The sequence below is a fragment of the Lissotriton helveticus genome, chromosome 3_1 (assembly GCF_964261635.1).
Source record: "Lissotriton helveticus chromosome 3_1, aLisHel1.1, whole genome shotgun sequence".
NCBI lineage: Eukaryota > Metazoa > Chordata > Amphibia > Caudata > Salamandridae > Lissotriton > Lissotriton helveticus.
In genome coordinates this window covers 398024034-398049009 of record NC_136061.1, presented here as the reverse complement: position 1 = coordinate 398049009, position 24976 = coordinate 398024034, and the positions used below count along the sequence as shown (strand labels likewise).

General features: G+C 46.4%; 2 protein-coding genes across 5 annotated transcripts in view; both read left to right on the top strand.

Annotated features, from left to right (window-relative positions):
* Window positions 1–24976, top strand: part of LOC144822522 (apoptosis-inducing factor 3-like) — a 545716-nt gene that overhangs the window by 356593 nt on the left and 164147 nt on the right. For all 4 annotated transcript variants that reach the window (XM_078680159.1, XM_078680158.1, XM_078680160.1 and 1 more), the window contains 4 exons: window positions 19999–20070; window positions 20214–20277; window positions 20361–20437; window positions 21053–21170. In XM_078680159.1, the coding sequence (XP_078536285.1) occupies window positions 19999–20070; window positions 20214–20277; window positions 20361–20437; window positions 21053–21170 (331 nt within the window). The remainder of the gene's footprint in view (window positions 1–19998; window positions 20071–20213; window positions 20278–20360; window positions 20438–21052; window positions 21171–24976) is intronic.
* LOC144825033 (thiol S-methyltransferase TMT1B-like) lies at window positions 12671–15925 on the top strand. The gene is made up of 2 exons (XM_078683942.1): window positions 12671–13201; window positions 15836–15925. The coding sequence occupies exons 1-2, from the start codon at window positions 12704–12706 to the stop codon at window positions 15923–15925; spliced, it is 588 nt and encodes a 195-aa protein (XP_078540068.1). The 5' UTR covers window positions 12671–12703.

The following is a 24976-nucleotide window of genomic DNA, read 5'->3' as shown; positions in this document are numbered from 1 at the left end:
TTAAAGTCTGCTTTCGTGGAAAGCCCATTGTTCTTATCTCTACCCACCAGAAGAGTTACACTTGTTTACGTATCGTTTTTGGCCTAGTGAAGAGAATGAAAAGTTAAGGCCTGCTCACTCTGGTTACCGGGATTGTACCTCCTTGCCTAAGAAAATGTTCATGTTAATTTGATGCATGGTTTATTAGTGCCTAAAGAGATACCAAGTGCTGAGTGATGAAATGTTTTACTCCTATCCTGCTGAGAGGTTTACCTTTGCCTAAGGAAATGCTGACTAAATGCTTTGCTAACTGAAATGTTACTCAAATGTCTCTATAAGGAATTCCTTGTAGGTGCTGTCTAGGAGCAAGGCTGAAGCCAGACCTATAGTTATTGAATATTTTATATTTATTTATTCATATATTTATGGTTGAGTGATGACAAAAATGCTCTTGTAAGGAAATATGAATGGAGTTAATTCTACCTTGATTACTTGATTACCCCGAATGAACTATCAACCGTGACCTTATTCTAGATAAAAGTACCTTGTTTAATCCATTTCACTGGTGTGGTCTCAGTCATTGTGTGTGGTACCTGTCTCAGTGGTTGTGTGTGCTGTATGGTCACTTTACACCTAAGCTTTCGGGTGCCTACCTGCTCGTGCCAGGCTACCCCCGGGGAACTGGTGACCCCAGGTCCTACAAGGTCTAAACCTCTAATAACTGATAAAACCCCTGTGAGAGGGAAACAGACCCTCATCAGTGTAAACATATAAACACTGAAGAACACCTACACTACCACAGACTAAAATTCCTTCCAAAAAAAAGGAAAGTGAGAGCGCATGAATAATTTGTATTTCTTTCTGAAAGGGCACACAGTATGTAACTCTGTCATACAAGGTAGCGGCAAGAAAGACTGGTCTAAGATTATTCTGTACACATATGTACGTTTAGGGATGTCACTCCAGTATTGTTTCTTCTTCCTTTCATTGTTTTTTATTTTTTGTGTTTTGATTAAAGGTGCAAGGTTTGGAAGCAGGTTTTAGGTCAGACCCAATTAGTGTATACACATTAGAGAATCTGGGAATATTAAAATCATATTTTATCTTTTGCCAGTGCTTAAATATTTTATTGATTGGTGAAAGTACTGGCTCATTACAATCTTGGTCAATATGTACTATCATATTTACCCACAAAATGGGTAAGAAATCTTTTAATACATCCACCACCGTTGCTAACAACTCAGTATTGATAACAGTTCATCTGCCAAATACTCCAGGTTGTAACCATTCAATGAAATTAGTGACAGGTACCTGTGAAAAAGTTCCGACATCATTCACATGGAATAGTGGTAAAACATGACAAGACTTTCCACATACTAACAGATTTCATGGTTGCAAGGTGTCCCATTTTTATGTGGGATATCTACAGCTAACTAATCATTCCTTTTTACCCAACTTCACTTTACTGGTAGGCGTTTGAGCCCATAGTTGCAATATTAATAGCACATTTTCAAGTCCCAGGATATGTGATTTATGTTAAAAGGTCAGGACTTACTTAAAGTGGGGCATTTCCCAAGGGGACACTTCGCTGATATGAATGTCCAAACAGCAGCCTCACCACCTTGATGTAGTCCGACAAAGAGTACAGAAACGCAGTGGGGACCATGCTTAAAGCTTCAAGTGTCAGGTACCCTAGAATGCAGGGATACAAATGAATGTGGTGTAATTTACAATTTTAAAGGTTTTGCAAGTTAATATGCTGTTGGCAGGGTTCACCACCCCTACAATGACATAATATTCAGTAAGAAGTAGATGAATGACCATCAAATGTGTCCAGAAATGTGTATATTGAAACATGTGAAAAGAGCACGCTTACTTTTTTTTTTTAATGTTTTTATTTTAAAAGAAGGACAAACTTTACAATTCAATGCATATAATCCCATCATATCACATACAGTTGTTTTCATATGAATAATAAAGTCAATCGAAGGTATACTTTACATATCTTGTGCTCCATTTCCAACTCTTCTCAGTTCCAACTCTACCATTGGCGACACACAAATCGCTACTTTGTACTGATTCCATTTGGAACACTTCCTGTCCCATTTCTTCGGGCACCCCTTACTATAAATACTTTTTTCTCTGCTATCATGCATTTATCCATTTCCCTACTCCATAGGGCTACTTCAGGTGGCTTCACTCCTCCCCATCCCCTAGCGATTTCTCGCTTGAATAGCGTGAATCCCAACATTACAAATTGTTGTTCCGTTTCTGTCAAGTCCGTCGCCTCCCAGATGTTAAGTAAGCCCAATCGTGGCGTCAGGGTAATGTCTTTTCCCAAGGCAGATTGCATATGTGTTGCAATTCTACCCCATCGGCTGTTTATCACTGGACAATCCCACACCATGTGGTAGTAGGTGGCCAGTTGCCCGCAGCCCTTGCAGCAATTGTCGTCAGTCCTAGTCCCTATCCTTGCTAGTAAGAGTCCAGTCATATATGAGCGGTGGGAAACACGAAGTTGGACAAGGTGATATCGAAGTGTGATGGCAGCCTCTCTGAGAGACATCAACGCCTGCCTCCAGTCCTCATCCTCAATGGTACCCAGATCGCCCTCCCATTTTTCCTTGAGCTGGTCGAAAGAGTCTGGCATATTATTGCTAAGCTTCTTATAGGTGAGGGAGACTGCTTTGGTATGTAGTTGTCCATCTAACAGACGATTCTCTAAAGGAGAGGATTCCGGTATGTCTACACAGCTGGGAAATGCCTTCATCAAACCATGCCTTATTTGCAAATATCGGAAGATTTCATTGGGTGCCAGTTGATAAGTCTTTTGTAACTCCTCAAATCGAAGGATCTTACCCTTCTTAATCAGATCTCCTACCGTTGAAATCCCTATCATGTCCGATTTGTCAAATCCCAGATGATGGCAGAGCATACCCAGCCTTTGTGAATGCCACAGCGGCGTCATTTTGGTTAGCCTGTCCGCCCAACCTAACCGGGAGTTAGCCAATTTCCATATTTGCAGTGTGTATTTTGTGGGACCTATGAACTGCTTTCTTCGTGAACTAGTATAGAGCGCCCTGAGGTAGCCAGCTCTATCCATCTGATACCTATCGAGGGCACATGATGGGTCATCTGTTGGGGCATACCTCCATCTATTCACCGTCACCACTTGCGAGGCCCAGTAATACAGACGTATGTCAGGCAGTGCGATACCTCCATCGTAAGACCCCTTCATTAATTTTTGAAGCGCTATCCTTGGGGCCCTACCATCCCATAACAGTGTACGCACCTCTCGTCTACCGCGGTAAAATAAGCATCCGGAACTCTATGCGGGCAATTTTATAAAACATATAAGAACCGTGGAAGCGCAAGCATTTTAAAGATGGCAGCACCGCCAATCAGTGACAGTGGGAGGGATCTCCAATGCTGGACATCCGCTCTCAGTCGTGCCAACACCGGTGCTAGGTTGCGACCATAAAAGAGGGCCGGATCAGGCGTAACAAAGATCCCTAGGTATCTAAAGCCATCCTCTACCACCCTCAGGGTACAATCTCTGGGAAGGCGTGGGGTTTGTCCATGCAAGACATACAATACTGACATGCTCCAGTTAATAGCATAACCTGAATATTTTCCGAAATTGGTAAAGATGTCAAGGACCATAAGAATAGATTGGTAAGGATTTGTCAGGTATAGCATAGAGTGATATGGTAAGGATTTGTCAGGTATAGCATAGAGTGATATTCTATCTTCGTAGTCATGTGACCACCTTAGGCCCCTCGTCATGACATCTCTCCGTACCCACGGCGCCAAGGGTTCCAATATCAGAGCAAACAACAACGACGACGGTGGGCAGCCCTGTCTGGTGCCTCTATGTAGGAAAAACAGTCTAGATGTGTAGTTATTCACTCTGATTAGTCCCGATATGTCAGTATATAATAACCTCACCCATCGCCTGTATTTAGGGCCCAATCCTATTCTCTCCAGGACCTCAAACATATATGACCATTCAATCGAGTCAAACGCCATGGACGCGTCCAGGGAGAGTATGACTGCGTCTTCTTCTAAATACTGGTGTCGAGCCAGCACATTATTAAGTCGGCGAATATTGAGAGCCGTATTTCGTCCAGGCATGAAGCCCGATTGGTCCGGGTTCACTAGAGAAGATATAACTGCTCCCAGCCGCGTAGCAAGCACCTTCGCCAGAATCTTCGCTTTTATATTAATTAATGAAATCCGTCTATAGGAACGGCAACCCTCCACCGGCTTACCAGCCTTGTGTATAACTACAATGCTCGCCAGTCTCTGATCGGGGGGTAGAATGCCCTTTTCCCAACTTTCTTGATACATGCCCCTCAAATGTGGGACCATCTGGGAATCCATCACCTTAAGAAATTAACCCGGAGTACCATTTGGCCCCATCGCCTTACCTGATTTTATTTGGCCTATGGCTTTTCGGATTTCCTCATCTGTGAGGTCTGCCTCCAACGACTCCCTGTCCTCATCTGATAGAGCCGGCACATCACTTTCCGCCAACATATAAGGCAGAGGGCGAATACACCCCTTCAAAATAGTCAGCAAATGCTTCCGCTATTTCATCTGGGCATTAGACAACCCCGTTCGTGGGTGTTTGTAATCTGGGGACCCACCTGGAGCATTGCTCCTTCTTCACCAGCCAAGCCAACGTTCTCCCTGCTGTATCGCCCAGTTCGTATGGCCTGTGTTGGGTAGCAGTCTGTTTGACTAGCACGTGTTCGCGGGCTTTCAATTTATATTCCTCCCTCTTGAGCGTTGGGTCATACAGAGTCTCTTCCGTTGGCCGGGTTGCATAGTCTGCCTCAAGCCGTTGAAGTGCTTCCTCTAGCTGCTTCAATATTTCCCGCCGTTTTGCAACGTTTTGCGTTTTCAGTGAGAGGGCATATCCCTTCAAGACCACCTTGTACGCCTCCCAGATTGTTTGTGCCAATTCAACGGATCCCACATTTTCTTCCAGAAAATATCCAGTTTGTACAGTCAGCTCCTCTCTGATGTCAGGGATTTTAAGCAGCCATGGATTAATGACTATGGTGTGGCTTTGTTGTCGAGCACCATGTGTGAAGTCTATTCCTACTGGGGATGTCAGGGATTTTAAGCAGCCATGGATTAATGACTATGGTGTGGCTTTGTTGTCGAGCACCTTGTGTGAAGTCTATTCCTACTGGGGAATGATCTGAGAGGCCTCAAGGATATGTCTTGGGCCGTCTGAAATTACTCACCGAGGCTGCGTATGTTAAAAAATAGTCTATCCGGGAGAGACTGCCATGCACACTGGAGAGGTATGTGAAGTCTATAGGGACATCCTGCAGTTCCCACCCTACATCTGAACGCCCTAACGCCGTTGTGAAGTCCCCCATAAGCTTGTTTGACCTCATCTCTTGTCGTCTGGGGTGTCTGTCTGTCAAGTCGTTCATTGTCATGTTATAGTCTCCCCCCATTATTAGGTCTCCCATCTGGGAGATCGGTTAGCACCCGGCCTAACTCTGCCAGTGCACCCTTACCCAATGCCGGTGGCAAATAAACGGAGACTATATTTACGGCTTTCCCTTCCCACTGAGCCTCGACCACTGCAAAACGCCCCGCCGTGTCAGTCCATGAGTTAAAAACTATCAAAGGGACATTCCTCTTAACTAGGATACATGTACCTCTGGAGCCAGTAGTTTAATCCGCATGTACAAGGAGTTTATAACCCCATCTGTTCAAAGCTTTACTTTTATTACCAACTAGGTGAGTCTTCTGCAAGAGCACTAGGTCTGGAGATTGTCGCTTTAGATATTGTTGAACTATACCTCTTTTAATTTTGTCTCCCAGCCCATTAACATTCCAGGTGAGGACAGAGAGCACTGATTCTCGATCAGCCATTATCGAACAGTAAGGTGAACACCTTTGTGTAGGTCGGAAACAAGGGCCGTCTGTCCCTATGCAGTCTATAAATGGTGGGATTAGCACTAGTCATCAGTACGTCATTCAAAATGGGACTACAAAAAATGAGCCAATGTACCTCATTATATGCACTACAGAGTCTATCCTTCAAATTCGTAGCAAAAAAACATTCACAATAAACAATAATTCGACAATCAGAACAATCACCCCTCCAACCCCTCGTAATCTCCCTTACCTCCCCCCACCCTGCTCCCCTGCCTGTGGATTTAAAACTACCCACCCCCAAACATGGCAGAGTGCCCTCTCACCCCCGAACCTGCTAGAAACGCTGAGGGAACTGGCCCCCCCATCCACGGACATCTTATACTTACAGTAATAACCACAGCTGTTAATGCAGTATGCAAGATTAAGTAATATCATGGCATATCCTTATAGTCAACCGATAAATCACATCATATACCCCGAGCATATCAAAAACACAGTATATCCATAAATCAGTAGAGTCGCAAGCCCACCTCCCCCATACACCCACTACTTGCGCATTTGTGCAATATCAGGTTCCACAGCAGTACACGAAGCTGCATTATTCCTGTTCATCCAATGTACTCGACTCCATCGTAGCCTCCGTTGCCGCCACGTCCAGACGAGTATCATTCTTCATCCCAGTTCGGTCAAGGCGATTCCGGTTCCGGCCCCCCACGGTGTTCCAGCCCTCCATCCAGTCCCAGACTGCATCTGGTAAGTCAAAGAACTATGATTTACCCTCCGGTTCTACTCTGTTTCGCTGGGAAGAACATTGTATATTTGACTTCCATGTCTCTCAGTTCCTTTTTCACTGCTTGGAAGCTTCTCCTCTCTGCCTGAACCTTGGCCGTGAAGTCAGGAAAGAAAGTCACTTCATAGTTGTCTATTTTCAGCGGGGGCCGGACCTACATGTTTGCAATATTATGTCCCTGTCGCGATAGTTAAACACTCTGGCGATCAGCGGCCTCGGGGGCGTGCCAGGCCTAGGTCGTCCGACCGGAACTCTATGGGCCCTTTCAATAAAAAATGACTGGACAGCTTTTTAGGTTTTAGGTGTTTCGTGATTAATTCCTCTACATATAGATCCGCAGCCAGCCCCTCCGTTCGTTCCGGAACACCTAGAATTCGTATGTTGTTGCAGTGGGCCCTTCCTTCATAATCATCCAGTTGTTGCGACATTCTGTCCTGCTTTTTTTCCATTTCCAACATCTGACGTTGTAGTTCCGAGGTGTCTTCCTGCAATGCATTCGTCACCACTTTCAGCTCTTTCACCTTCTCATCCATTTTTCTGAAGTCGGCTCTGAGTAGCGAAACTTCTACTGTGACTGAATCTACTGAGGTTCTCATTCCACCTATTGCTGCCATAACATCATGGAGAGTTGACTCTGGTCCAGATGCCGGCGTCGCTCCTGATCCTTCTTTATCCGATCTCGGCGAGTTACCCTTTTCTCCTCCCTTAGTCCAGGCAAATTTCGCCAATTGTCTCTGGGTGTTAGTTTTCGACCCCCTGCCTCCCGCCGCCAATTTCAGGGATGCTCTTGAAGTCTCACAGGTGGGTGGATAGATCGGTCAACTTTAACACCTTCCGCCGAGGACTGCGACCAAGTCTCGTGTCTTACCTCCCCCACGTTGGTATAACTGCAGTCTCTTTTGGCCTCCTTGCGATCTTGAAGCGCGACACCCCCGATTATCAAATAGGCAGTGGGTCCAATCGTGGCAAAGCACAATATATTCCAGTTACGTTATCCTCCCCGGGCCACTGGGGAAGTTGCACTAGAGGGCCAGTCAACCTCTCAGTTCAGTGTCACATCCGTTTACCAAGGGCGTACCCTGGCCCTTTATCAGGCTTCTAGGGCCATCTGCCACATTTACGGATATAGATGGTTATTGGGTCCAACAGCGGCATAGGCGGGCAGCAAATGCTCAAAATATCTTCCAGGGGGGGAGGAGGGGGGGGGGGGACCCACAAACAAGTGATAAATAATCCAGGGCAAATAGTGGCACGGCCTTGTTTGAGCATATGAGGAAATGGAGGAATCAGGTAGGCCTCTAGGATACTTGCAGCTTGTGTCTAGCAGTAACAGCACCGGGCATCAACTCAGGACTTAAACCTCCAGTCCCCAGTCTATCAATGCGTCCTGTAGCCAGTGGCCTTTAACAACGGAGGGGGGGGGGGTGACGAGGTTGAGCCTGCTCCAAGCCCCGCAGCTGGAGATTGTCAGCGTCGTAAGCAGGGAGCACCGCAGGCGCCAAACCCTCAGTCGGCCCGCCCCGTGGGCCGATGCCGCCATCTTTACTCCTCCAGCGCTCAGGACTTCGGACCCTCCGTTCAGTTCTGGGCTGTGTACTCGGGTTGCATCGGCTGCAGCGCATTCAGGGTGCCGTGGATGGGCGAGAGCTCACACTCAGGCAGCAGGCATCTCTCTCGGCTTCTACACGCTTACTTTTTAGGTTTTGCCTGGCGAAAAGATGCGCTCTGCGCATCTTTTTCGCGCAGGCGAAAACCTGATGAGAACTGTAGTGTGGCTTGGGTCGGCCCTCGTCATTCATTGGCTGGCTCCATAAATGGAGCCTAGCCATTGGACGAGGGGCCTGTCCGTCAATGCCGGACCAGATTCGGGGGCGTTCCCGAGATTCTTTGGCTTTTGCCGACGTCACGCGACGTCAGCCGAATGCCGGGAACGCCCCCGAATCTGGTCCGGCATTGCCGCAATGGCGCTGCGTCTCTCCTCCCCCTTTCCCGCCCCATCCCGCTTGTTTCAGCAGTGGCGGCACCGGCCGAAGATGCAGAAAGCAAGCCACCTAAGAACGACTGGCATGATAATATACACCATTCCACTCCTGGCGAAAAACGCGGTGGGTGGGAGCTCCGTCCGCGTTCAGAAACAAGAGCCTGGCTGACATCCTTAGACGTAGCGCCGCGAGGGTATTCCAAGTGGCGCTGCTCTCTCCCTGATGCACAGGTACTAATGGTTAGAGGCGTCCTTTCCCCTGCCGCAGAGCTCAGGGGCTCAGCCTGAGATCGCTCTGCCCTGGCAGGGACAGTGAGAAGCGGCCGCCTCCTGTTAACACCATGAAGCGGCCACTGCACAGCGGCTCACCTTCGGCGTCGCTAGGCAGCCAGCAGCAGCGCTGCGAGCTTTCCAGCAGCCACCCCGCCCCCTGCCCAGGTGCCCTGTGTACTCGCGGTGCTTCGGGCGCTGCTGACTGCTCCGGTTTGCAGTGGAGGTCCAAACAGCCAACGGCGGGTCATGTGATGGGAGAGTGCTCGCCTAGCAGGGTTTAAATAGCCGTCTAGTACTGGCGCTGCCGCCTCTGCTGTCACCGTGCAGCACAATATGCTGCTAATGCGAGCGGCACAGAGGGCGAGACGAGAAAACAATGACCTGAAAACCCGGCCCTGCTGCTGCCGGCGCAGGGTGATACCACAACAATACAGCACGCTTGCTCGCATCGCCAGCCTTACAACAAGCGGAACACTGTAGTCCAGGACTCCTCTATAGACACTCGTCACGGCGGTTCTCAGTAGGCACGACCATCGCAGTAAACAGGGGCACCAGGGCAATGTATGGGGTGCCCAGGACCACACATAGCTATAGTAAAGGAAAATAATGGTCCTGGGGTTGTGCTCCGTATACACGGAAACAAAACTTTCCGAACATCTTTCCCCCGAAGGGAAAGGCTTATTTCTTACTCCGATGGCTTTTTTGCATCTTTGCTAACTCCACACCACCACCACCAAGCTTTACAGCTCTGCCATGGCCACACGCAGCCCCGTGCTTTTAAATACCTTTAGCCCTAACCACGTTTTTATGAGGATGATAAAACTGGGAGTTATCTCTAGTTTGACCTAAAATGCCGTCTCTGGGAACGTACTGTTTCAATGAGGTTTGAGTGCTTTGGATTGGAACCGTTCTGCTGGCCAGGTACGGAGCGCTCTCCAAGATATAACAATAAGTTAATATCTTGGTATTGGTTTCCAATATTAGCAGAAGCAGAAATGACGTCATTAGTGCTTTCGGTTTGTGGGCGCAAATCACTAAGAGTCTGTCTGACACTCCCCCTGAGAGCGCAAACCTGCTGCAGGCCTGACGTGGGCAGGGCGGGCACGGTACTGTAGGCACAGGTCAGCCATTGTTCCTTGTTTGACATGCATCTTCATGCCAGGCACACATCGCGACATCTTAATCCGGGGGCTGAGCGCTCACTGAGGCTTTGGTGTTTTGTACGGGCGCTTGTTGGGCCAGTTGGAATCAAAGGCCAGAATGCTAATGTGGGGACGCGCTGTGATCCGGCCGCTCTTTTGTCTGCTATGAACTCCCAGTGACCCTTCCTTCCTCCGAGGCCTGCAGAGGGACGGGGACCCTCCTGCAGACGCAGCTAAACAACATCTAGTTGTCATCTCACCTCGAAAAGTAAATTACTACAGTGCACGATATTAAGCGGATTCCTTTTTCTGTCACCCTGGACACACCTTAGTGCACCCACCCGTGAATGTGAGGCTCGTACGGAACACCCTTAGACACGGCCTCGCTACTCGCTCTTAACGTCCATTCTTAAAGACGTGGGCCTCTTGCCGGACGATGGTAAGGACAGCGGGCTCACACAGTACACGTTTTATGTCTAGGCGCTCACATTGTACACTCTGTCCAGTCCCGCGGAGAAGGCTCACGCTGTGAGATTCCAGGACTGTGAGGTTCATACTGTACCAATCTAGTGACGTGAGGCTCCCCTGGCACAGTCATGAGAACACGAGGCCAGCTCCGTAGAATCCTGCAAGCCAGAAGCAGCTCACACTGTACCAGCATGCCCGGGAGGATTATACAGTGACAAGGAGTGCGCGCGAAGGCCCCTGCACAGGTCTACGCACTTGAGGGTCACACAGAACAACTTAAGGGGGGACGGGCTTCTCCTATATAATCATCTGGACATAGGCCACATGGGGTACAATATAGGGGCATACTATTCAAACCTGTGGAAATACTTTTCATGTTGTACAATACTGCATGCAGAAGAGATTGAATGTACTGTTTTAACGCATGTTTTCCTGTGAGGCACAGAAGGGAGACTTTCTTGGTGGACTGGAAGAGCGCCCCCCCCCCCTAACAGACAATGGGGTAGTTGTCGGTGTTGATGCTTATCAAAGGAGGGCGGAGTTGTCATATCAAAGGCACTCGGGCACTACCGGAGGTCATTGTAAATGTGTCAAACCCTGAACCCTTTGAAATGGCAGCAGCTCACCCAGGAGCCTCAGTGGTGTCAGCCAGCACGTAATTTGCATGAGGTTGTTAAGGGCAGATGGTCACAGGGATAAGAAGAACATTGGCTAGAACAAACTTTTTTCTAATTCGCAGAGTTTTCATTTTACTTTAGGGCAACATCTAGTTCATTTCTTGTATTAGGATCTGGAAACTTACATTTAAATACACATTTTCTTCCACGGAACATGCCTCGAGTGCTACACTTTCTCATAAAAATGAAATTATCTTTGCACTTTTGCAAGTCTGTAGTTTCTAGAAGGTGGACATTGGGTAACATGGGCTTATCAGAAAGATATACCGTGGTAAGGACGCTTGGTGTGGGTTTGCATCAGTGTGTTTCTTGGGCCTTTGTGTTTAAGGTAAAAAATAGTATGTTCTAAAGTCACCCGAGGCATGGCTGTTATCTCAGTGCAGAAACCCCAAACATTAGAGCCCAGTGAATTCTCGGCACATCCTGTTGAATCATCCAACCCTTTAAACCGCCCCCAAAACGTACTAGTGTATTATATGGGGCCTGGCTGCAACGCCCCTCCCCCATCCGAGACCATCATAAGCCCAAAAGTGGCAATGTATTTATACGGTCAACCCGGGAGAAATCTAATCCTGGCTGCAAAGTTTCAGCCCTTTAACAATGCCAAAAGATAATGCAGTATAGGGACAGCCCGGTGAACGCTGCATCTGTCTGCTGAAGCCCCACCCTTTGCACCCCATGCTTCCTTCAAGAGTGTTTGAAATGTCGTCTTGGAATGTTGTGCCCTTCCGAGCCCGGTTCCTGTTTTGCTTCTCTTTGAGACCTGTCACCCCCTGAACCAGGCTGAATAAAGCATCCACGTGTTTCCTTTGTCCCGGCTAATCCTTTGTGATTCTTGACTTTGAAAGTGGCCATTCTTGGAGCCCCAGACTACCCTATTTGATGAGCAGTTGCCCTTTTTCAGGGGTAAAGTGACCGTACGTGACAGCTCAGCTTCCAAACTCACATCCTTACAGGTCAGTACTATACAAAATCCAGGAGGTTTAGCTGTTACTCTGAATATTTCCACTCTCAGAAAAAACAAACGCGTCACTGTGCAAAATGAAGAATTACTTATGTAGATCTAAACATTATTGCAAGTGTATCCATTCAGGACACAGCCTTTGAAAGAATTCGTTTTAGATTAATTTTCGAGCACACCAGGCGAAACTTGTACAAACTCTAGAGCATCGACTTGTAGCAAATATTTATTTATTCGTTACTTCTTTATAAAAAAACAAATTAATTAATTACATTTCCTTGCATAAAGGAATAATTCTGGACATGACTGGCAATCTATTTATCGTGTACAAAATATATACTATTAATTCCAGCTTTGTGTGCTATGGAACACCCTTGTTTGTAACGAAAAAACATACCGGTAACCTGAATGTGGACTCATCTGTGCATATGGTGTGCATTATTCCTACAAAGTAAATCCAGCGCAGCTCAGACACGCATCAGCTCGAGAGCGCAGACCTCAGAGGCGGCGGCGCCCTCGGCTCCGAACATGGGCCTTCTCATAGCCACCCTTCAGGGGGGCATCATGCTGCTGACCCTGCCAGGGCACCTCTTGGCTCTCTTAGGAGTATGGCAGCCACTAGCCAATAAGATGTTTCCGTACGTGTTGGCCACATTTAGCCACGTCTACAACCGGAAGATGCATTCCTTCAAGAAGACTCTTTTCACCAATATACTAGACTTCGCCAGCCCCGGGGGGAAGCTCAACATTTTGGAGGTCGGAAGCGGAACGGGAACAAATTTCCAGTTTTTCCCGCCAGGATGCCGAGTCACGTGCACGGATCCGAACCCAGACATCGAGCGCTTCCTGGGCAAGAGCGTTGCAGAAAATGACCACGTCCGGTTCACGCGCTTCCTCGTGGCGTCTGGGGAAGACATGTCGGCGGTGGCCAGCGGCTCCGCGGATGCTGTGGTCTGCACGCTGGTGCTGTGTTCGGTGCGGAACGTGGAGGGGGTCCTCAAGGAGGTGGTGCGAGTCCTCAGACCGGTGAGTATTCTGTAGTGCTATTTTGAGATGTACAAGTTTAATATGGCAGCTGACTTTCACTTTCTCTGAGTCACTATTTCGAAGCGCAGATTACAAGGGAAAACTCGGCAAAGCAATAGCTACGACCTATATATTGGGCAAATGGCACTGGTTTCCTGACCCACACTTCACATGAATTATGTCAAAGCTGAGATTATTACTTGTTCACAAATTACATATTTTAGCCAATAGAACGTGTGCACTTTCTAAACTTGTAGGATTGCACATTCATAAAGGTTAAAATTTACAGAGACTTTATCTGCCAGCCTATGGCGTTACTTACCCAAGCGAAGGGTCGTTTATAGGAATTCCATTCCATTGTTTGATCCTCTACCCCTTTCCTAAACAATTCCATGTTCCGCATTTTATGCAGTCTATGCTTCATAGCATGTATGGAAAACTTGGAATCACTGAAAAATCATAAAAATAATGCATGTAGGAGGCAAGAAATGATCCAGGCTTTGTAGGCAACAGGCACCTCTATGTAGGATCCTGGGCAACACCCACCCTCTTGCTGAGGCAGATCTTTATCTTTTTGTTAGGAATGTCGCAAAGCACACTTTTGAAAACACTGCACTTCACGTGCACAACTCGACTTGTGTCATTTGTATCAGTGTAAACCTACGATTTTGTGTACTTGACTGTACGCTTCTCCACATTTTAGTAAGTCAATGCCAAACATACTTTTATGATGCTAGTAATACAAAATATATATATCTCTCTCAAAAAAAAAAATATATAGATAGATACACATAGAGAGAGACAAATTGTGTTTATAATTTTTGAACTACAGTAACTCATTATTCCTCTAATAACTAGTATATCTTTTCCGGAAAACCAACTGGCTCTGCAGATTTTCCTTTATTTATTCCAGTATTTTCTAAAGTGTTAATTTAGGGAATTGGATATCCTTAAACAAAGTAGCTTAACTTCCTAGTTGAAATATTCTCTCTATAGGTCAGAACTATGATCTTGAAACTCCAAATATATTTCCCTTACATTTTCTATTGTTGTTGAAATATTATTTCTACTTTTTTTTGCCTTGGTCTTCTACAATAGAATGACATTCCTAGCATACAATTCTCCAAAAGCAACCCCACCTCAGCTTACTCAAATTATGATTCAGAATGCCTTACGCCTAAGAGATGTTTACGTGCCTCTGTTGCCTGCAATGTGTGGGGGCTCGCAGTGTGTGTGTGGGGGCTCGCAGTGTGTGTGGGGGGGCTCGCAGTGTGTGGGGGGCTCTGTGTGGCTGTGTGTGTGGGGGGGGCTCTGTGTGGGTGTGTGTGGGGGGGGCTCTGTGTGGGTGTGTGTGGGGGGGCTCTGTGTGGGTGTTTGTCATTTGCGAGAGATTAAGCTATTGGCATTGTAAATGACAATAACATTTATTTATGTTAAAAAAACATAAATAAAAATAATGTCAAGAGCAATGCCAATAGCTCTAACTTTAACAAAGGCAAAACCATTGCATTGTAAATGCTTGTTTTTAATACATTCATGGTCTTGTAAACCAGACAGCGAGTGTGAGAGGTAATGAGATGTGAGTGTGAGTAGATGTGAAGTCCATTGAACGCATTGTCAATGAGAAGACACTCAATACCTTGCATTACTTCTCCTTCTCCTGTGTGCTTTGTAACAATCACTGCAAAAAACAGCATGTTTTGTAAACATGCACATGCACAATTTTCCGTCTATTTTGATGGTTAAGCAGTTGAATAAAGATAGATAAACACTGCTTGCAAAGTGTTTCGAAAATACAGAGAAAACGTCGCTCAAATCCACACAAAATATACAGTAAAAAAAGGACATCCTATGAAAAAACTTTGATAACAATATTGGCATAAATTGTGATAAGTTGTTTGCAGGAAAGTGTGTCGCTTCCACAGAAGAGCATGCATTCCTCAAGTGGGTGACATTGGTTCTCCCTCTCTGGATGACTACTCTTTAGTTTAGGTGGCATGTTGGACTGCATGGCACCATCACCTACATTCATCAAAGTCCCGTTTTGCAAGTCTGTAATAGCGATTCATAAGGAATCGCTATTACAGACTCACAAAACGGGAATCATGTACAAATCGCAATTTATTTTGCGAATCCTACAGCTTCCTTATTTCGCAAATAAGGAATGACTCTCCATTCATTCCTAGGGGCCCAAAGGCCCATAGGAATGAATGGGGAGTCATTCCTTATTTGCGATTAGCAATTTGCTAATCTCAAATAAGGATGCGATTTCAAGGGTGCCAGGGGCGTCCAAAGGACACCCTGTGGCATCCCTGAAATGTAAATTTAGCCTGATGTTGCGCACACACATGTCCAAAGGACATGTGTGTGTGTAACATACCACTTAGAAAAATGCACTAAAGTGCATTTTTCTAAGTTTTCGCTATTTACCACGAAGTCAGACTTCTTTTAGACGCTTTTTGTAAGAAACTGTTTCACCTTTTATTTTAAGAAGAGCAAACTGATTTCAGGCCATCTAGCTTTTGATAGCAATGTGTTCCTTGAGGTTGAAGTTTTAGTACCCAAGGTGAATCCAAGTGACTTGGCATTTAGTGAATGTTGTGGTTTGAAGTGGTCATGATTCATGTCATTGAGCCAGGTTTGTACTACTTCTTGTTGTTTTTGGCAAATAATAGGACAACTGAGTTCATGGCGTTTAGCTTCAGATCAGTGCTAAACATCTAGGAAGGATGAGGTACTGGCAGTGTTGAGGCAGTGGAGACTTTCAGGTAGAGTTGTGTACTTTTGGCATATTGGTGAATTTTGATGCTTATTTCTGTGAGCAGAGCCCCAAGGGGATTCTAGTGGAGGATGAGGATTACTTAAATTGTTTTCCAGTTTTTATTTATGTCTAGAAATTCTCTATTACCACCGAAGCCAGTTTGTTTGATTTTCAATAAATTCTTTGTAAAACTCTCATCACATTGTGTATATTACGTGTCCTCTATCTTGTGTGCAGGAAATGCAGTGGGTGTGCACAAATCAACTTGTGAACGTGCATCTATCTAAAAACAAATCTGCTCTTGGAATGAGAAATGACAATAGAAAACACAGAAGTGCCATCCAGAGATATTACCTTAAATAGGTCTCTCTCTCTCTCTCTCTCTCTCGCTCTCTCAGCCTCTCTCTCTCTCTATCTCTCTTTCTCTCGATAATATAGCGTATCCAGAAGTCCCTTGAAACCGGGCATGGTTTTCCAAGTCGGGTTTAACTGCAGCTGGGATGTTTTTGGCCAGAAAATCCACCTTTGACTAAGTGAAATGAAATAAAAACATGTTTTGATACATGGGTCTTTCAGGACTTTTTATATGTTCACCAATCCCCTAGCTTTCTAGTTTGCTGCACTGTGCTCTCATTCTCCCTGCTGGTGGACAAAAAGGCCAATAGCTCTGTATCACAAGTCTAGACTGTCTTGTCCCCATGTGATCTGGACATGTCATAAGGGTTCATGATACTAGTGTAAAATATTTGGCCAGTATCTTGGAAGTGGTTGAGTGTAGTCATAATTGCCCTGGGGTTCCTTGGGCTCAGGGAGGTTAGCGTTTCAATTTAAGGCAACTAGTAAAGCACCCACTATCTGCCTGTCTGGATCTGCTATGGAGTTTCATCCTAGTGTTTATGGAATTCTCATGAGCATTCTGAGCTTTTTTGTGTCCTTGTATTATGGCTGAATGAGAGGATTTCAAGGTGAGCAATTGGATAAAGAAAGAGCTGAAAACCCATGAGGAGCAAACAATAAATCTTGTATTCTAAATACATCATTGTGGCTCTCTCTACACATATTTCTGGTGACAAGGACCTATTTTGGGGGCAAGGGCTCTTGTACCCCCTGGAAGTTTCCATGAAGATAAAAACATTTGAGGAGAAAATTAAGAAAAGTAAATTATAGGGTGAGTCCTTTCTAATTGAAAGAAATACTTTTAGAAGCTATTCCATATGCCGGTAGTTAATTGTTTGTTGGGTAGTTAAGAAATTCATCTTCAGGCATGTAATGAGGGCCCACAAGATTACAGAATACTAGTACTCCGATACATTACTGCTCAAACACCAAAGTGAATGGTTCGAATGCAGAATGAGGTGACCTCTTCAGACACAAAAAAGCATTGGGATGCCAGCCAGTGACCAGCACTCCCCTTAGAATTACACTACAATGGGATGGGCACAAGCATGTATTTAAGTAGTACTCTTGATCGCCTCCGTGCTGTGGGCAGAAGAGTCTAAACTTGCCTTAGATGCAAGTGACGGAGAGGAAAAGGCTGAGAAGTCTGGAAAAGGAAAGAAAATGATATAATAAAGATGACTAGAAGGAAAAGGAGAGTATGACAAAAACAGTCAATAATCATTCCAGAACCATGGAAAGAGAGAGAACACAAAGAGAAAATAGGAACCACAACATGGCATTGTCAAGCATGTAGAAAAACATCAAGGTTAAGCTCCTGTTATAAAAAAAGAAAAGCATTTAAGTAGGGGCCATTTTACGTTTTTTTAATTATTTACTTAATTTGTTATTTTAATTCATTATTTTGTCACTTCTTCTCTTAGTTATGGCAGGCCAAAACGTGCCTCCACCTCCATTGTTTTTATTACATAAGGTGATCCTCTGTCCCTTGGTTGGAAACCATGGAAAAAGATATTTTGAACATGTATATATATCTGCCAATAGGTAGAGACAAGTGTGGGCCAGTGTGCAGACTAGCTATTTTACTCCATCATCTAGGAATCATGGGGAGACTCTATAAAGAATGTCTTGAAAATTCACTTAGGGAAAAATATAATCAATCAATTAACATTTAAAATATATCATTAGATATGATGGAGAATCATTTTCCTCCCACAGTAAATGGAGTATTTAAATGTAGCAAGTTTGTCATGAGAACAGAGAGAATGGAAAAAGACGTGAGCTATATGGTTGCATTATGGAAACTGACTGTAAACTAGCCTATGTAGGAAGTGAGGAAGACTGATGTGAGTGGATTTAAGGGAGTGAAAAATTGGTGAAGGGAGTGAGAAAAACAACATCGGTGAAAATGAAAAGAGAAAGTTGTGATAAGTTGGAGAAACTTCATTGTGAAAAGTATGATTCAGGAAACCTATAACAAGTCATATGAATATACGTTAAAAGGGAAATTGATTAAGTTAAATAAGTCAGATATGAGGCCATAGGCTTCTGAGGGAAAAAAATGTAGATTTTGTTTTGGATTTAATATTTTTGTGGTTGATTTAAAAAAAAAAAAAATCAATGTGGTAGAACACTTAGAAGGGAATGTGTCTGGTAGGATTAGACAGAACACTTAAAAAGAGAATCAATAAAATCAAAAGTGTCTATCTCTAACAGTTGATGTGGCATAATGTATCATAAAGCGAGATGACAGCTGCTGTCTATACTTTGAATTGACGTATGGTACTGTGTAGGCAGACTTAGCGATCACTGTAAAGAACTTGGCCCACAATCCCTGCAAAATCACAGGCCTTTGGGTTTTTGGGTAAACTCTGCTTTGTTTAAAAGGATACAAAAAGTTAGTGAGTTAAATGTAGTACTGAGATGTACAACGTATGTACACGTGTCCTTCAAGTCTGATGCAATAGACCTTTAGTCAGGTGTGCATTTCCATGGTAACTTGTTAGGCTTTGCTCTTGGTGAGGGTTACAGAAGTTAATATAAGTTCCCAGGGGGACAGACGTGTAGGATATTCATGGCTATGCCTCACCAGGTGGGAATGAAAAGAAGACCCAAAGTACCTCTTAACAGTCTATCAATAAGTCTAAACTCCAAAGAGATGTAAGTTGCCTAATGCCAATGTCAGCAATGCAGGGAGGCCTCTTCAGGTACTGGTGGAGATGTACAGAGTCAGAGTCATTATTGCAGGATGCTCAGCAAAGTAAAGTGTGTCCTCCTCATGTCTGTCTGTCTGGTGGATCGGCTCCCCAGACTGTTTAACACATACCTGTGACTCCTATTAAGGAGAGAATTGGGGATGGAGTACCTGGGATAACATCTTCCCTCAGTAAACAGCCTTGGTATATGTCCTTCTTCACATCTCCTGAGCCATGGTCTATAGCTGGATCTTTTTAAAAGAAAATCTTGTCTGGATGTTTGGTTCTGGGCTATTACATCCCTCTAGCTTGTTTCCCCTGTTTGATCACTCTGGTGAAGGGACAGCTCCTGTAAGATGGTGGAGATGAAGTTCTATGGATTTAAACAGAGGGGTCAATATACTAACAGCAGTCATCTTATTGCCTAACTAGGTAGATTACTCCTTGGTGGTGAAAGGAGTACCTATTTGTACTTCTCGCGAGGCACTTTAGAATTCTGTCTGGTAGCCCTGTGAAGTAGGATGAAAGCAAGAAAGGGTAAAACTGATGAAGACTTGTTTTTACAAGATAACAGTCCTTGGTGGCTGGGTGACTATGGGGGTCCTGATCAAGATTAATTATACTTACATCTGTATTGAGTGATTCTGTGACTAATCTTAAAAGTTGGTTCCTCTGTGGCCTTTTTGAGTTGAGTGACTCAAACCTTCTCTGCACTCACCCGATTGTATGGCTCCCAATTTAATTGGGCAGCTTCATTACTCATCTTTAGGTCATGCTTGCGTTTAATGACTTTAGCTTGTTTTCAAATAAGGCAACTATACCCCTGTTTGTGCCATATAACTTATTGTCGGTGATTCCATGGCTTCTCTGAAGTTTGGTTAACATCAGATGTGTTGTGGTTCTGCTGCTTTGTCTAGAATAACACACGCTTATTCTCACTGCAGATGCTGGAGGAACGAGGAGTAACATTTTACATGAAGAATGGGGTGAATGCACTTAAAGGCGATAATGGCAAGGTTTGTTCCACAAAATGCCCCAAAGAGAAAAAAGAAACTTTCTCCTTAATCCATCTATCCCTAACTGATCTCTAAAACTAGAAAGTAGTGCTGATGATACCAACATACATACCAGTACATGCTTCTCTTACTTCCCTGTTTAGGTCCAAGAGGTCGTTCTGAGACATGGAGAAGTTCTACCTGCAGAAGTGGTGGTGGCTGGAATCGGTATGAGCACAATGTACTCATCAGTGATCCCATGAGATTCTGCATGCATGCATCTGCTCTAATTTCCCGGTTTGTGTCCTCAGGTGTCTCCCCTTCTGCTGGTTTCCTTCACGGAAGTGAGATTGCCACAGACTCCCATGGCGCAATCTTTGTGGATCAGGTACACACAGAGGGAATTGGAACACCTCAGTAGAGGCAAATGAGGAGCGATTTGGTGAGAAAACTGATCAGTGGAGTGAGTGATGATTGTTAGTTAAAAGAAGGACTGGAGCCTCAGGGGAGTGTCAGAAGATAAGATAAGGAGTGTAGAGAGATAATTTGAATCAAAGGAGGTCAGAAGACAAAGTGAGTGAAGAGATCCAAAAATGAGACTAAGGACAGAGGATGATGAGGAAAGATGAAGAGGTGAGAAGATGTAATGGGAGAGGGGGATAGAACAGGTGGTGAGGTGATTACAATGGCGAGGATATATCTGTGGTGAGGAGAAGGCTAGAGGAAATGACTACTCAGGTGAGGACGGATCAGATCATGGCAGATTTGTTTTTTAGCCCTACCTAAGGCCCATTCAGGGATGGAAGAATTGATCTCTGTAAAGTGAACATCTCAGAGACGAACGCTGTTTGAGGGGGTAGGAACTGAGGCAGTAATGTGGAGGTGTGAGGGTCTAGTTAGCGTAGGATGTAGAGTGGGGGTGGTTGGAGGCAGCCTGGAGGTTGCTGAGGGGGGCTTCACTTAATGAGAGATTTCCTTGCCTACACCCTCTTTTCTCCTACAGTTCATGCGCACCAGCATCCCTGAGGTCTTTGCAGCAGGAGACGTAGTGTCGTTTCCACTCTCAATAATGGATGGTCGAAGGGTTCATATCGGTCATTGGCAAATGGCTCATGCCCACGGTATGCTATAATATTTGTCACATGGTCAAGGTATGTTGTGATGCTCATCACTGCTCGCAGTAGTCCTGCACATCACATGCTCATGGAATATCAGGAGTTGCTATTTCAATTCACACCATGTGATCCACATCAAATGTTCACAGCTTATCATGATTAACACTTATGCTTGGTGTCTCTTGATATACCATGACATGCAAATAGCATGTTGTGATACACATCATACACTGATGGACTATCAGGAGTTATACACCCCATACGCATATGATACATCATGAGTCATTCATCACACAGCGTCATGAGACAAACATCAACATGCTCATGCTTCATCATAATATACATATCACAGTATATCATAATTCACAAACCCCTCACTTAAAGTGTGACTTAATTCAGACATCTTTAAAGTATTGTGCGATTTTACTGATACATTAAATCTTCACAGTATGTCATATATGTTTTACATAACAAGCTCAGGGTGTGTTCCGATATCGACATTCAGTCAGGAATTACATGTCAGGAGTCTAATTTCAGAAGCATAATCTTATGTCATGATGCATGCATTAAAAGCTCATCGGGGCTCATGCATCAACTGCTTATCATTATAACCATACCGTTTGCCACAGCTTTATTTTTCATGCATTTTTATTGGCATTTATAAGAAATTGCATTACATCTGCATGCATGAACATCATTGACTTTCAATTACCACTTATGGTCAACTTACTGCCGCACACAATCCTTTCTAGTATAATGCATAAGGAATGTCTCATGAAACTAACTCCCCACCGCACCTCCCTAACCCTCCCTTCCCCTTTTCAGCCCGTGTCAGTTTACATGGGTACTTGCACAATACTAAATTATCCTGTTTGCTGAAACAGTTAACAATGTCTTGGCAGTTTTCCACTCTTATTCCCTGTTTTGGGACTCCTCCCCTCCCGTGGACTCCTGAGATGTAGGTGTTTGGTCTCCCTGCAGGTCCGCCAACGTAGCGGCCCACACTAGTAGATCCACCCCAACCTTATCATCAATCCGCACACATTTCATTTGTACCGTTTCCGCAGTAACCCATTACCTCCTCGTTAGTCTTCCTCGCCACCTGACTTACATAGTGAGCTTCAGCTCCACACCAGAACCCTCCAAAGCAAAAAGTTAGCCTCCCATGCCTCCCATCCCTTCCCAAGATGGCCGACCCATTACCACCTGACCTCTATAAGAGGCGGGCCGGCCCAACCATCAGCCTGTTTTTTTTGTTCTGCGTGTCATTTCTCTCCAGATGCGTCTTCAGGTAAGTGGTGCCTGCTCTAGCTGGTGCCTGGGTCTCGGATGGTGGTCCTGCTCTAGCGGACTCTTGGACCTTGGAACCCCCTCCCCTTTTGTCTATATTGTGCCGGTTGGGCTCTGCTCTAGCGGGCCTTGGTTTTCCTGGGGGAAGAGGGGGTGGCCGGGGTACTGTTTGGGATGGTGGCGGGCGCTGCCGTGCCTCTTCTTTTTATATCCCTTTGCCCCGTGCCCGGAAGCCTCTACCCGCCTGCCTTTCATGGTGCTGCGGCTAGTTGCGGCTTTGCTTTTCCCTCGTGGCGCTGCGCCTGCCTTCGGCTGCTTTTAGTGCTGGCTGGGGGGCATTTTGGCGCCCACTCTTGTGTGTGCGTGCTCGCCGCCTGCCTTCCCTTCGGTCTTCGGCGGGCGGTGGCTATCAGTGTTTTCCGCTAGCGCCGCCTGTCCTTTGGACGCTGCGGCTGGCGCCCGTTTGGCGTGTGGGGTTCCCTTCATGGGCTCTGTTCACTCCTCCCTGACACTGTTTTTTGGCGGAGGGGGTGATCCGGTGGGCCGTCCTGTAGTCCCCGGTCGCGCCCCCGTTTTTTTTCTGCTGGCTGCGCTGTCCCGCGTTGGTGTTCCAGGCTCCTGAGCTTACCTGTTTGGCGGATGCCGTTCCCTGGTCTGGATCGATGCCTTCTCCCGGTGGCTCTCTTGGGGTCGTGGTGCCTTGGGGGCCGCTTTTCTGGCCCGGTGTTGGCGGGCTGCTCGTTCGGCTTCGGCGCGGCCGTTTCACTCCCTGTCCCGTTGGGGGCCGCGGTCTCTTCCTTTCCTTGGGCCGTTCGAGGGTGTCTTGCTCTCGCGCATGCGCTCTACGCTGCGGTGCGGTTTCCCTGGTTTTTTCGACTTGCTCAGTGCCTGTGTTAGGGTTCTGTTGGGGCCTCTCGCTTCTGCTGCATTCGCTTTTCCCGGAGCCTGGTTTGCTCGGTCGGTGGGGCGTCTGTTTTTTGTTCTGTGGGCCCAGGGTTCCGGTCCCTGTTCGGACGGCTTGGTTGGGTGAGAGATATTTCAATTGAATACTCTTTAGTGTTTAGCTGTGGGGCGGCTCTTGTTTGTACGCTGTTTCCCCCTGGCGCTGCCTGTCCTTGGACGCTGCGTCTGGTGTTGGTGCCCTATGGCGTGTGTGGTTCCCTTCAGGTTCCCCGCGCCCCTCATGTACTCTGTCTACCCATGCTATAGCGTGGGTGGTGGCGTTTACTGTCAATGTCTCTTGTTGTGTATTTCGCATTCCGCCCTGGTCCTCTCCTGTTGGATTTTCTTGGGGCGGGGTTCCCTTTTCGGCGGCTTTCTTGTCCGTCCTCCGGGGGCGACTCTGGCCTCGTCTTGCATTCGGCTCCGGGGCTTGTTTTGCTGTCACTGTGCGATTGTGGACATATGGTCGGCTGCGGGGGCCTGTGTTCGACCTCGTGGTCACGGGCTTGGCTCCTGGCGGATTCTCTCCGCCTTTCATCCTTCTTGGGTCGAGTGATGTGTCCCTTTGGGTTTGTTGGCGTCTGTTTTTCAGGCGCCTTGCATTGACTCGGGTCTGGTTTTTTTCTGGGCGTCTCGTTGTCCTCCGGCATCGGGGTGTCGTTCGTGCGCCCTTCTGTGTTCTGCCTGGCCCTGTTTGGACCTTCCGGGTGTTTTCCTCCTTTGGTTTGGCTTCTTTGTTGGCCTCCGACGGGTCCCTTTGGGTTGTTCTCTCCGCCTTTCGCGGTGTTCTCTGTTGCCTTGGGTATCTTTGCCGTGTTCAGTCCTTCGTGTCGGGCATGGTGGCTCAGTGGACTGTCGCTTCTGCTGTGGGGGCCTGTGTTGGCCCCGTGGTCGCTGGTTCATTTCCCAGCGTGTCCACTCTGCCCTTCTTCCGTTTTCGGTTGGTGGGTAAGTTCTGTTGTGTGGAATGCCTGGACGCCTGTAGTGGTGCGCGTGCGCCTTGCACTTGCTCGTGTTCCCGGACGTGCCCCGTGTCTGTGTTTCCTTCATTGGTACTTTCTCGGTTTGTTCAGTGTCCTCCTGCATCCTGTTCGAGTGGCCTGTGTTCGGCCTCTTGGCTGTGGCTTCGGCTCCCGGCGGGTCCGCTCAGCCTTTCATCCTTCTGAGGTTGGTGGTATGGTTTCCATTGTGTTGGGTGTCTTTGGCCGTCTGTTTTTCGACGGTTTGCGTACGCTTTGCTCGTGCACGTTGTGTTTCAGTTGGCCTCTGCTGGTCCCTCTGGATCTCTGTTTGGCTTGGGTTTCGTTGACTCGTTCGTTTGGTCGGCACTTGTGGTGTTGGTTTGCTGGGCCTCGGCTTCGTTGTTTGCTGTGTGTCCCTGTCTCCTTCCTGCCTTGCTGGCTTGCGTTCCCTTATTCCTCGGGTCTCCTGTTCCTGCCGTTGTGATGCGGCCGTCCTCGGGGGTTTCCGTAGTGTCTGCTATGGACGGCCTGCGGTTGGCGCCGGTCTGTCCGTCTCTGGGGTCCGCTCTATCTTGGCGGGCGACTCCTGCCCCCCTCCCTTTTTTTTCCTCTCTGCCT

Bases quoted from the DNA above. Each gene is read 5' to 3' on its own strand.
- LOC144825033 (XM_078683942.1), top strand. From the start codon at position 12,704: ATGGGCCTTCTCATAGCCACCCTTCAGGGGGGCATCATGCTGCTGACC. The intron at 13,202-15,835 runs GTGAGTATTCTG...CATGTCATTGAG, and splicing joins TGGTGCGAGTCCTCAGACCG to CCAGGTTTGTACTACTTCTT.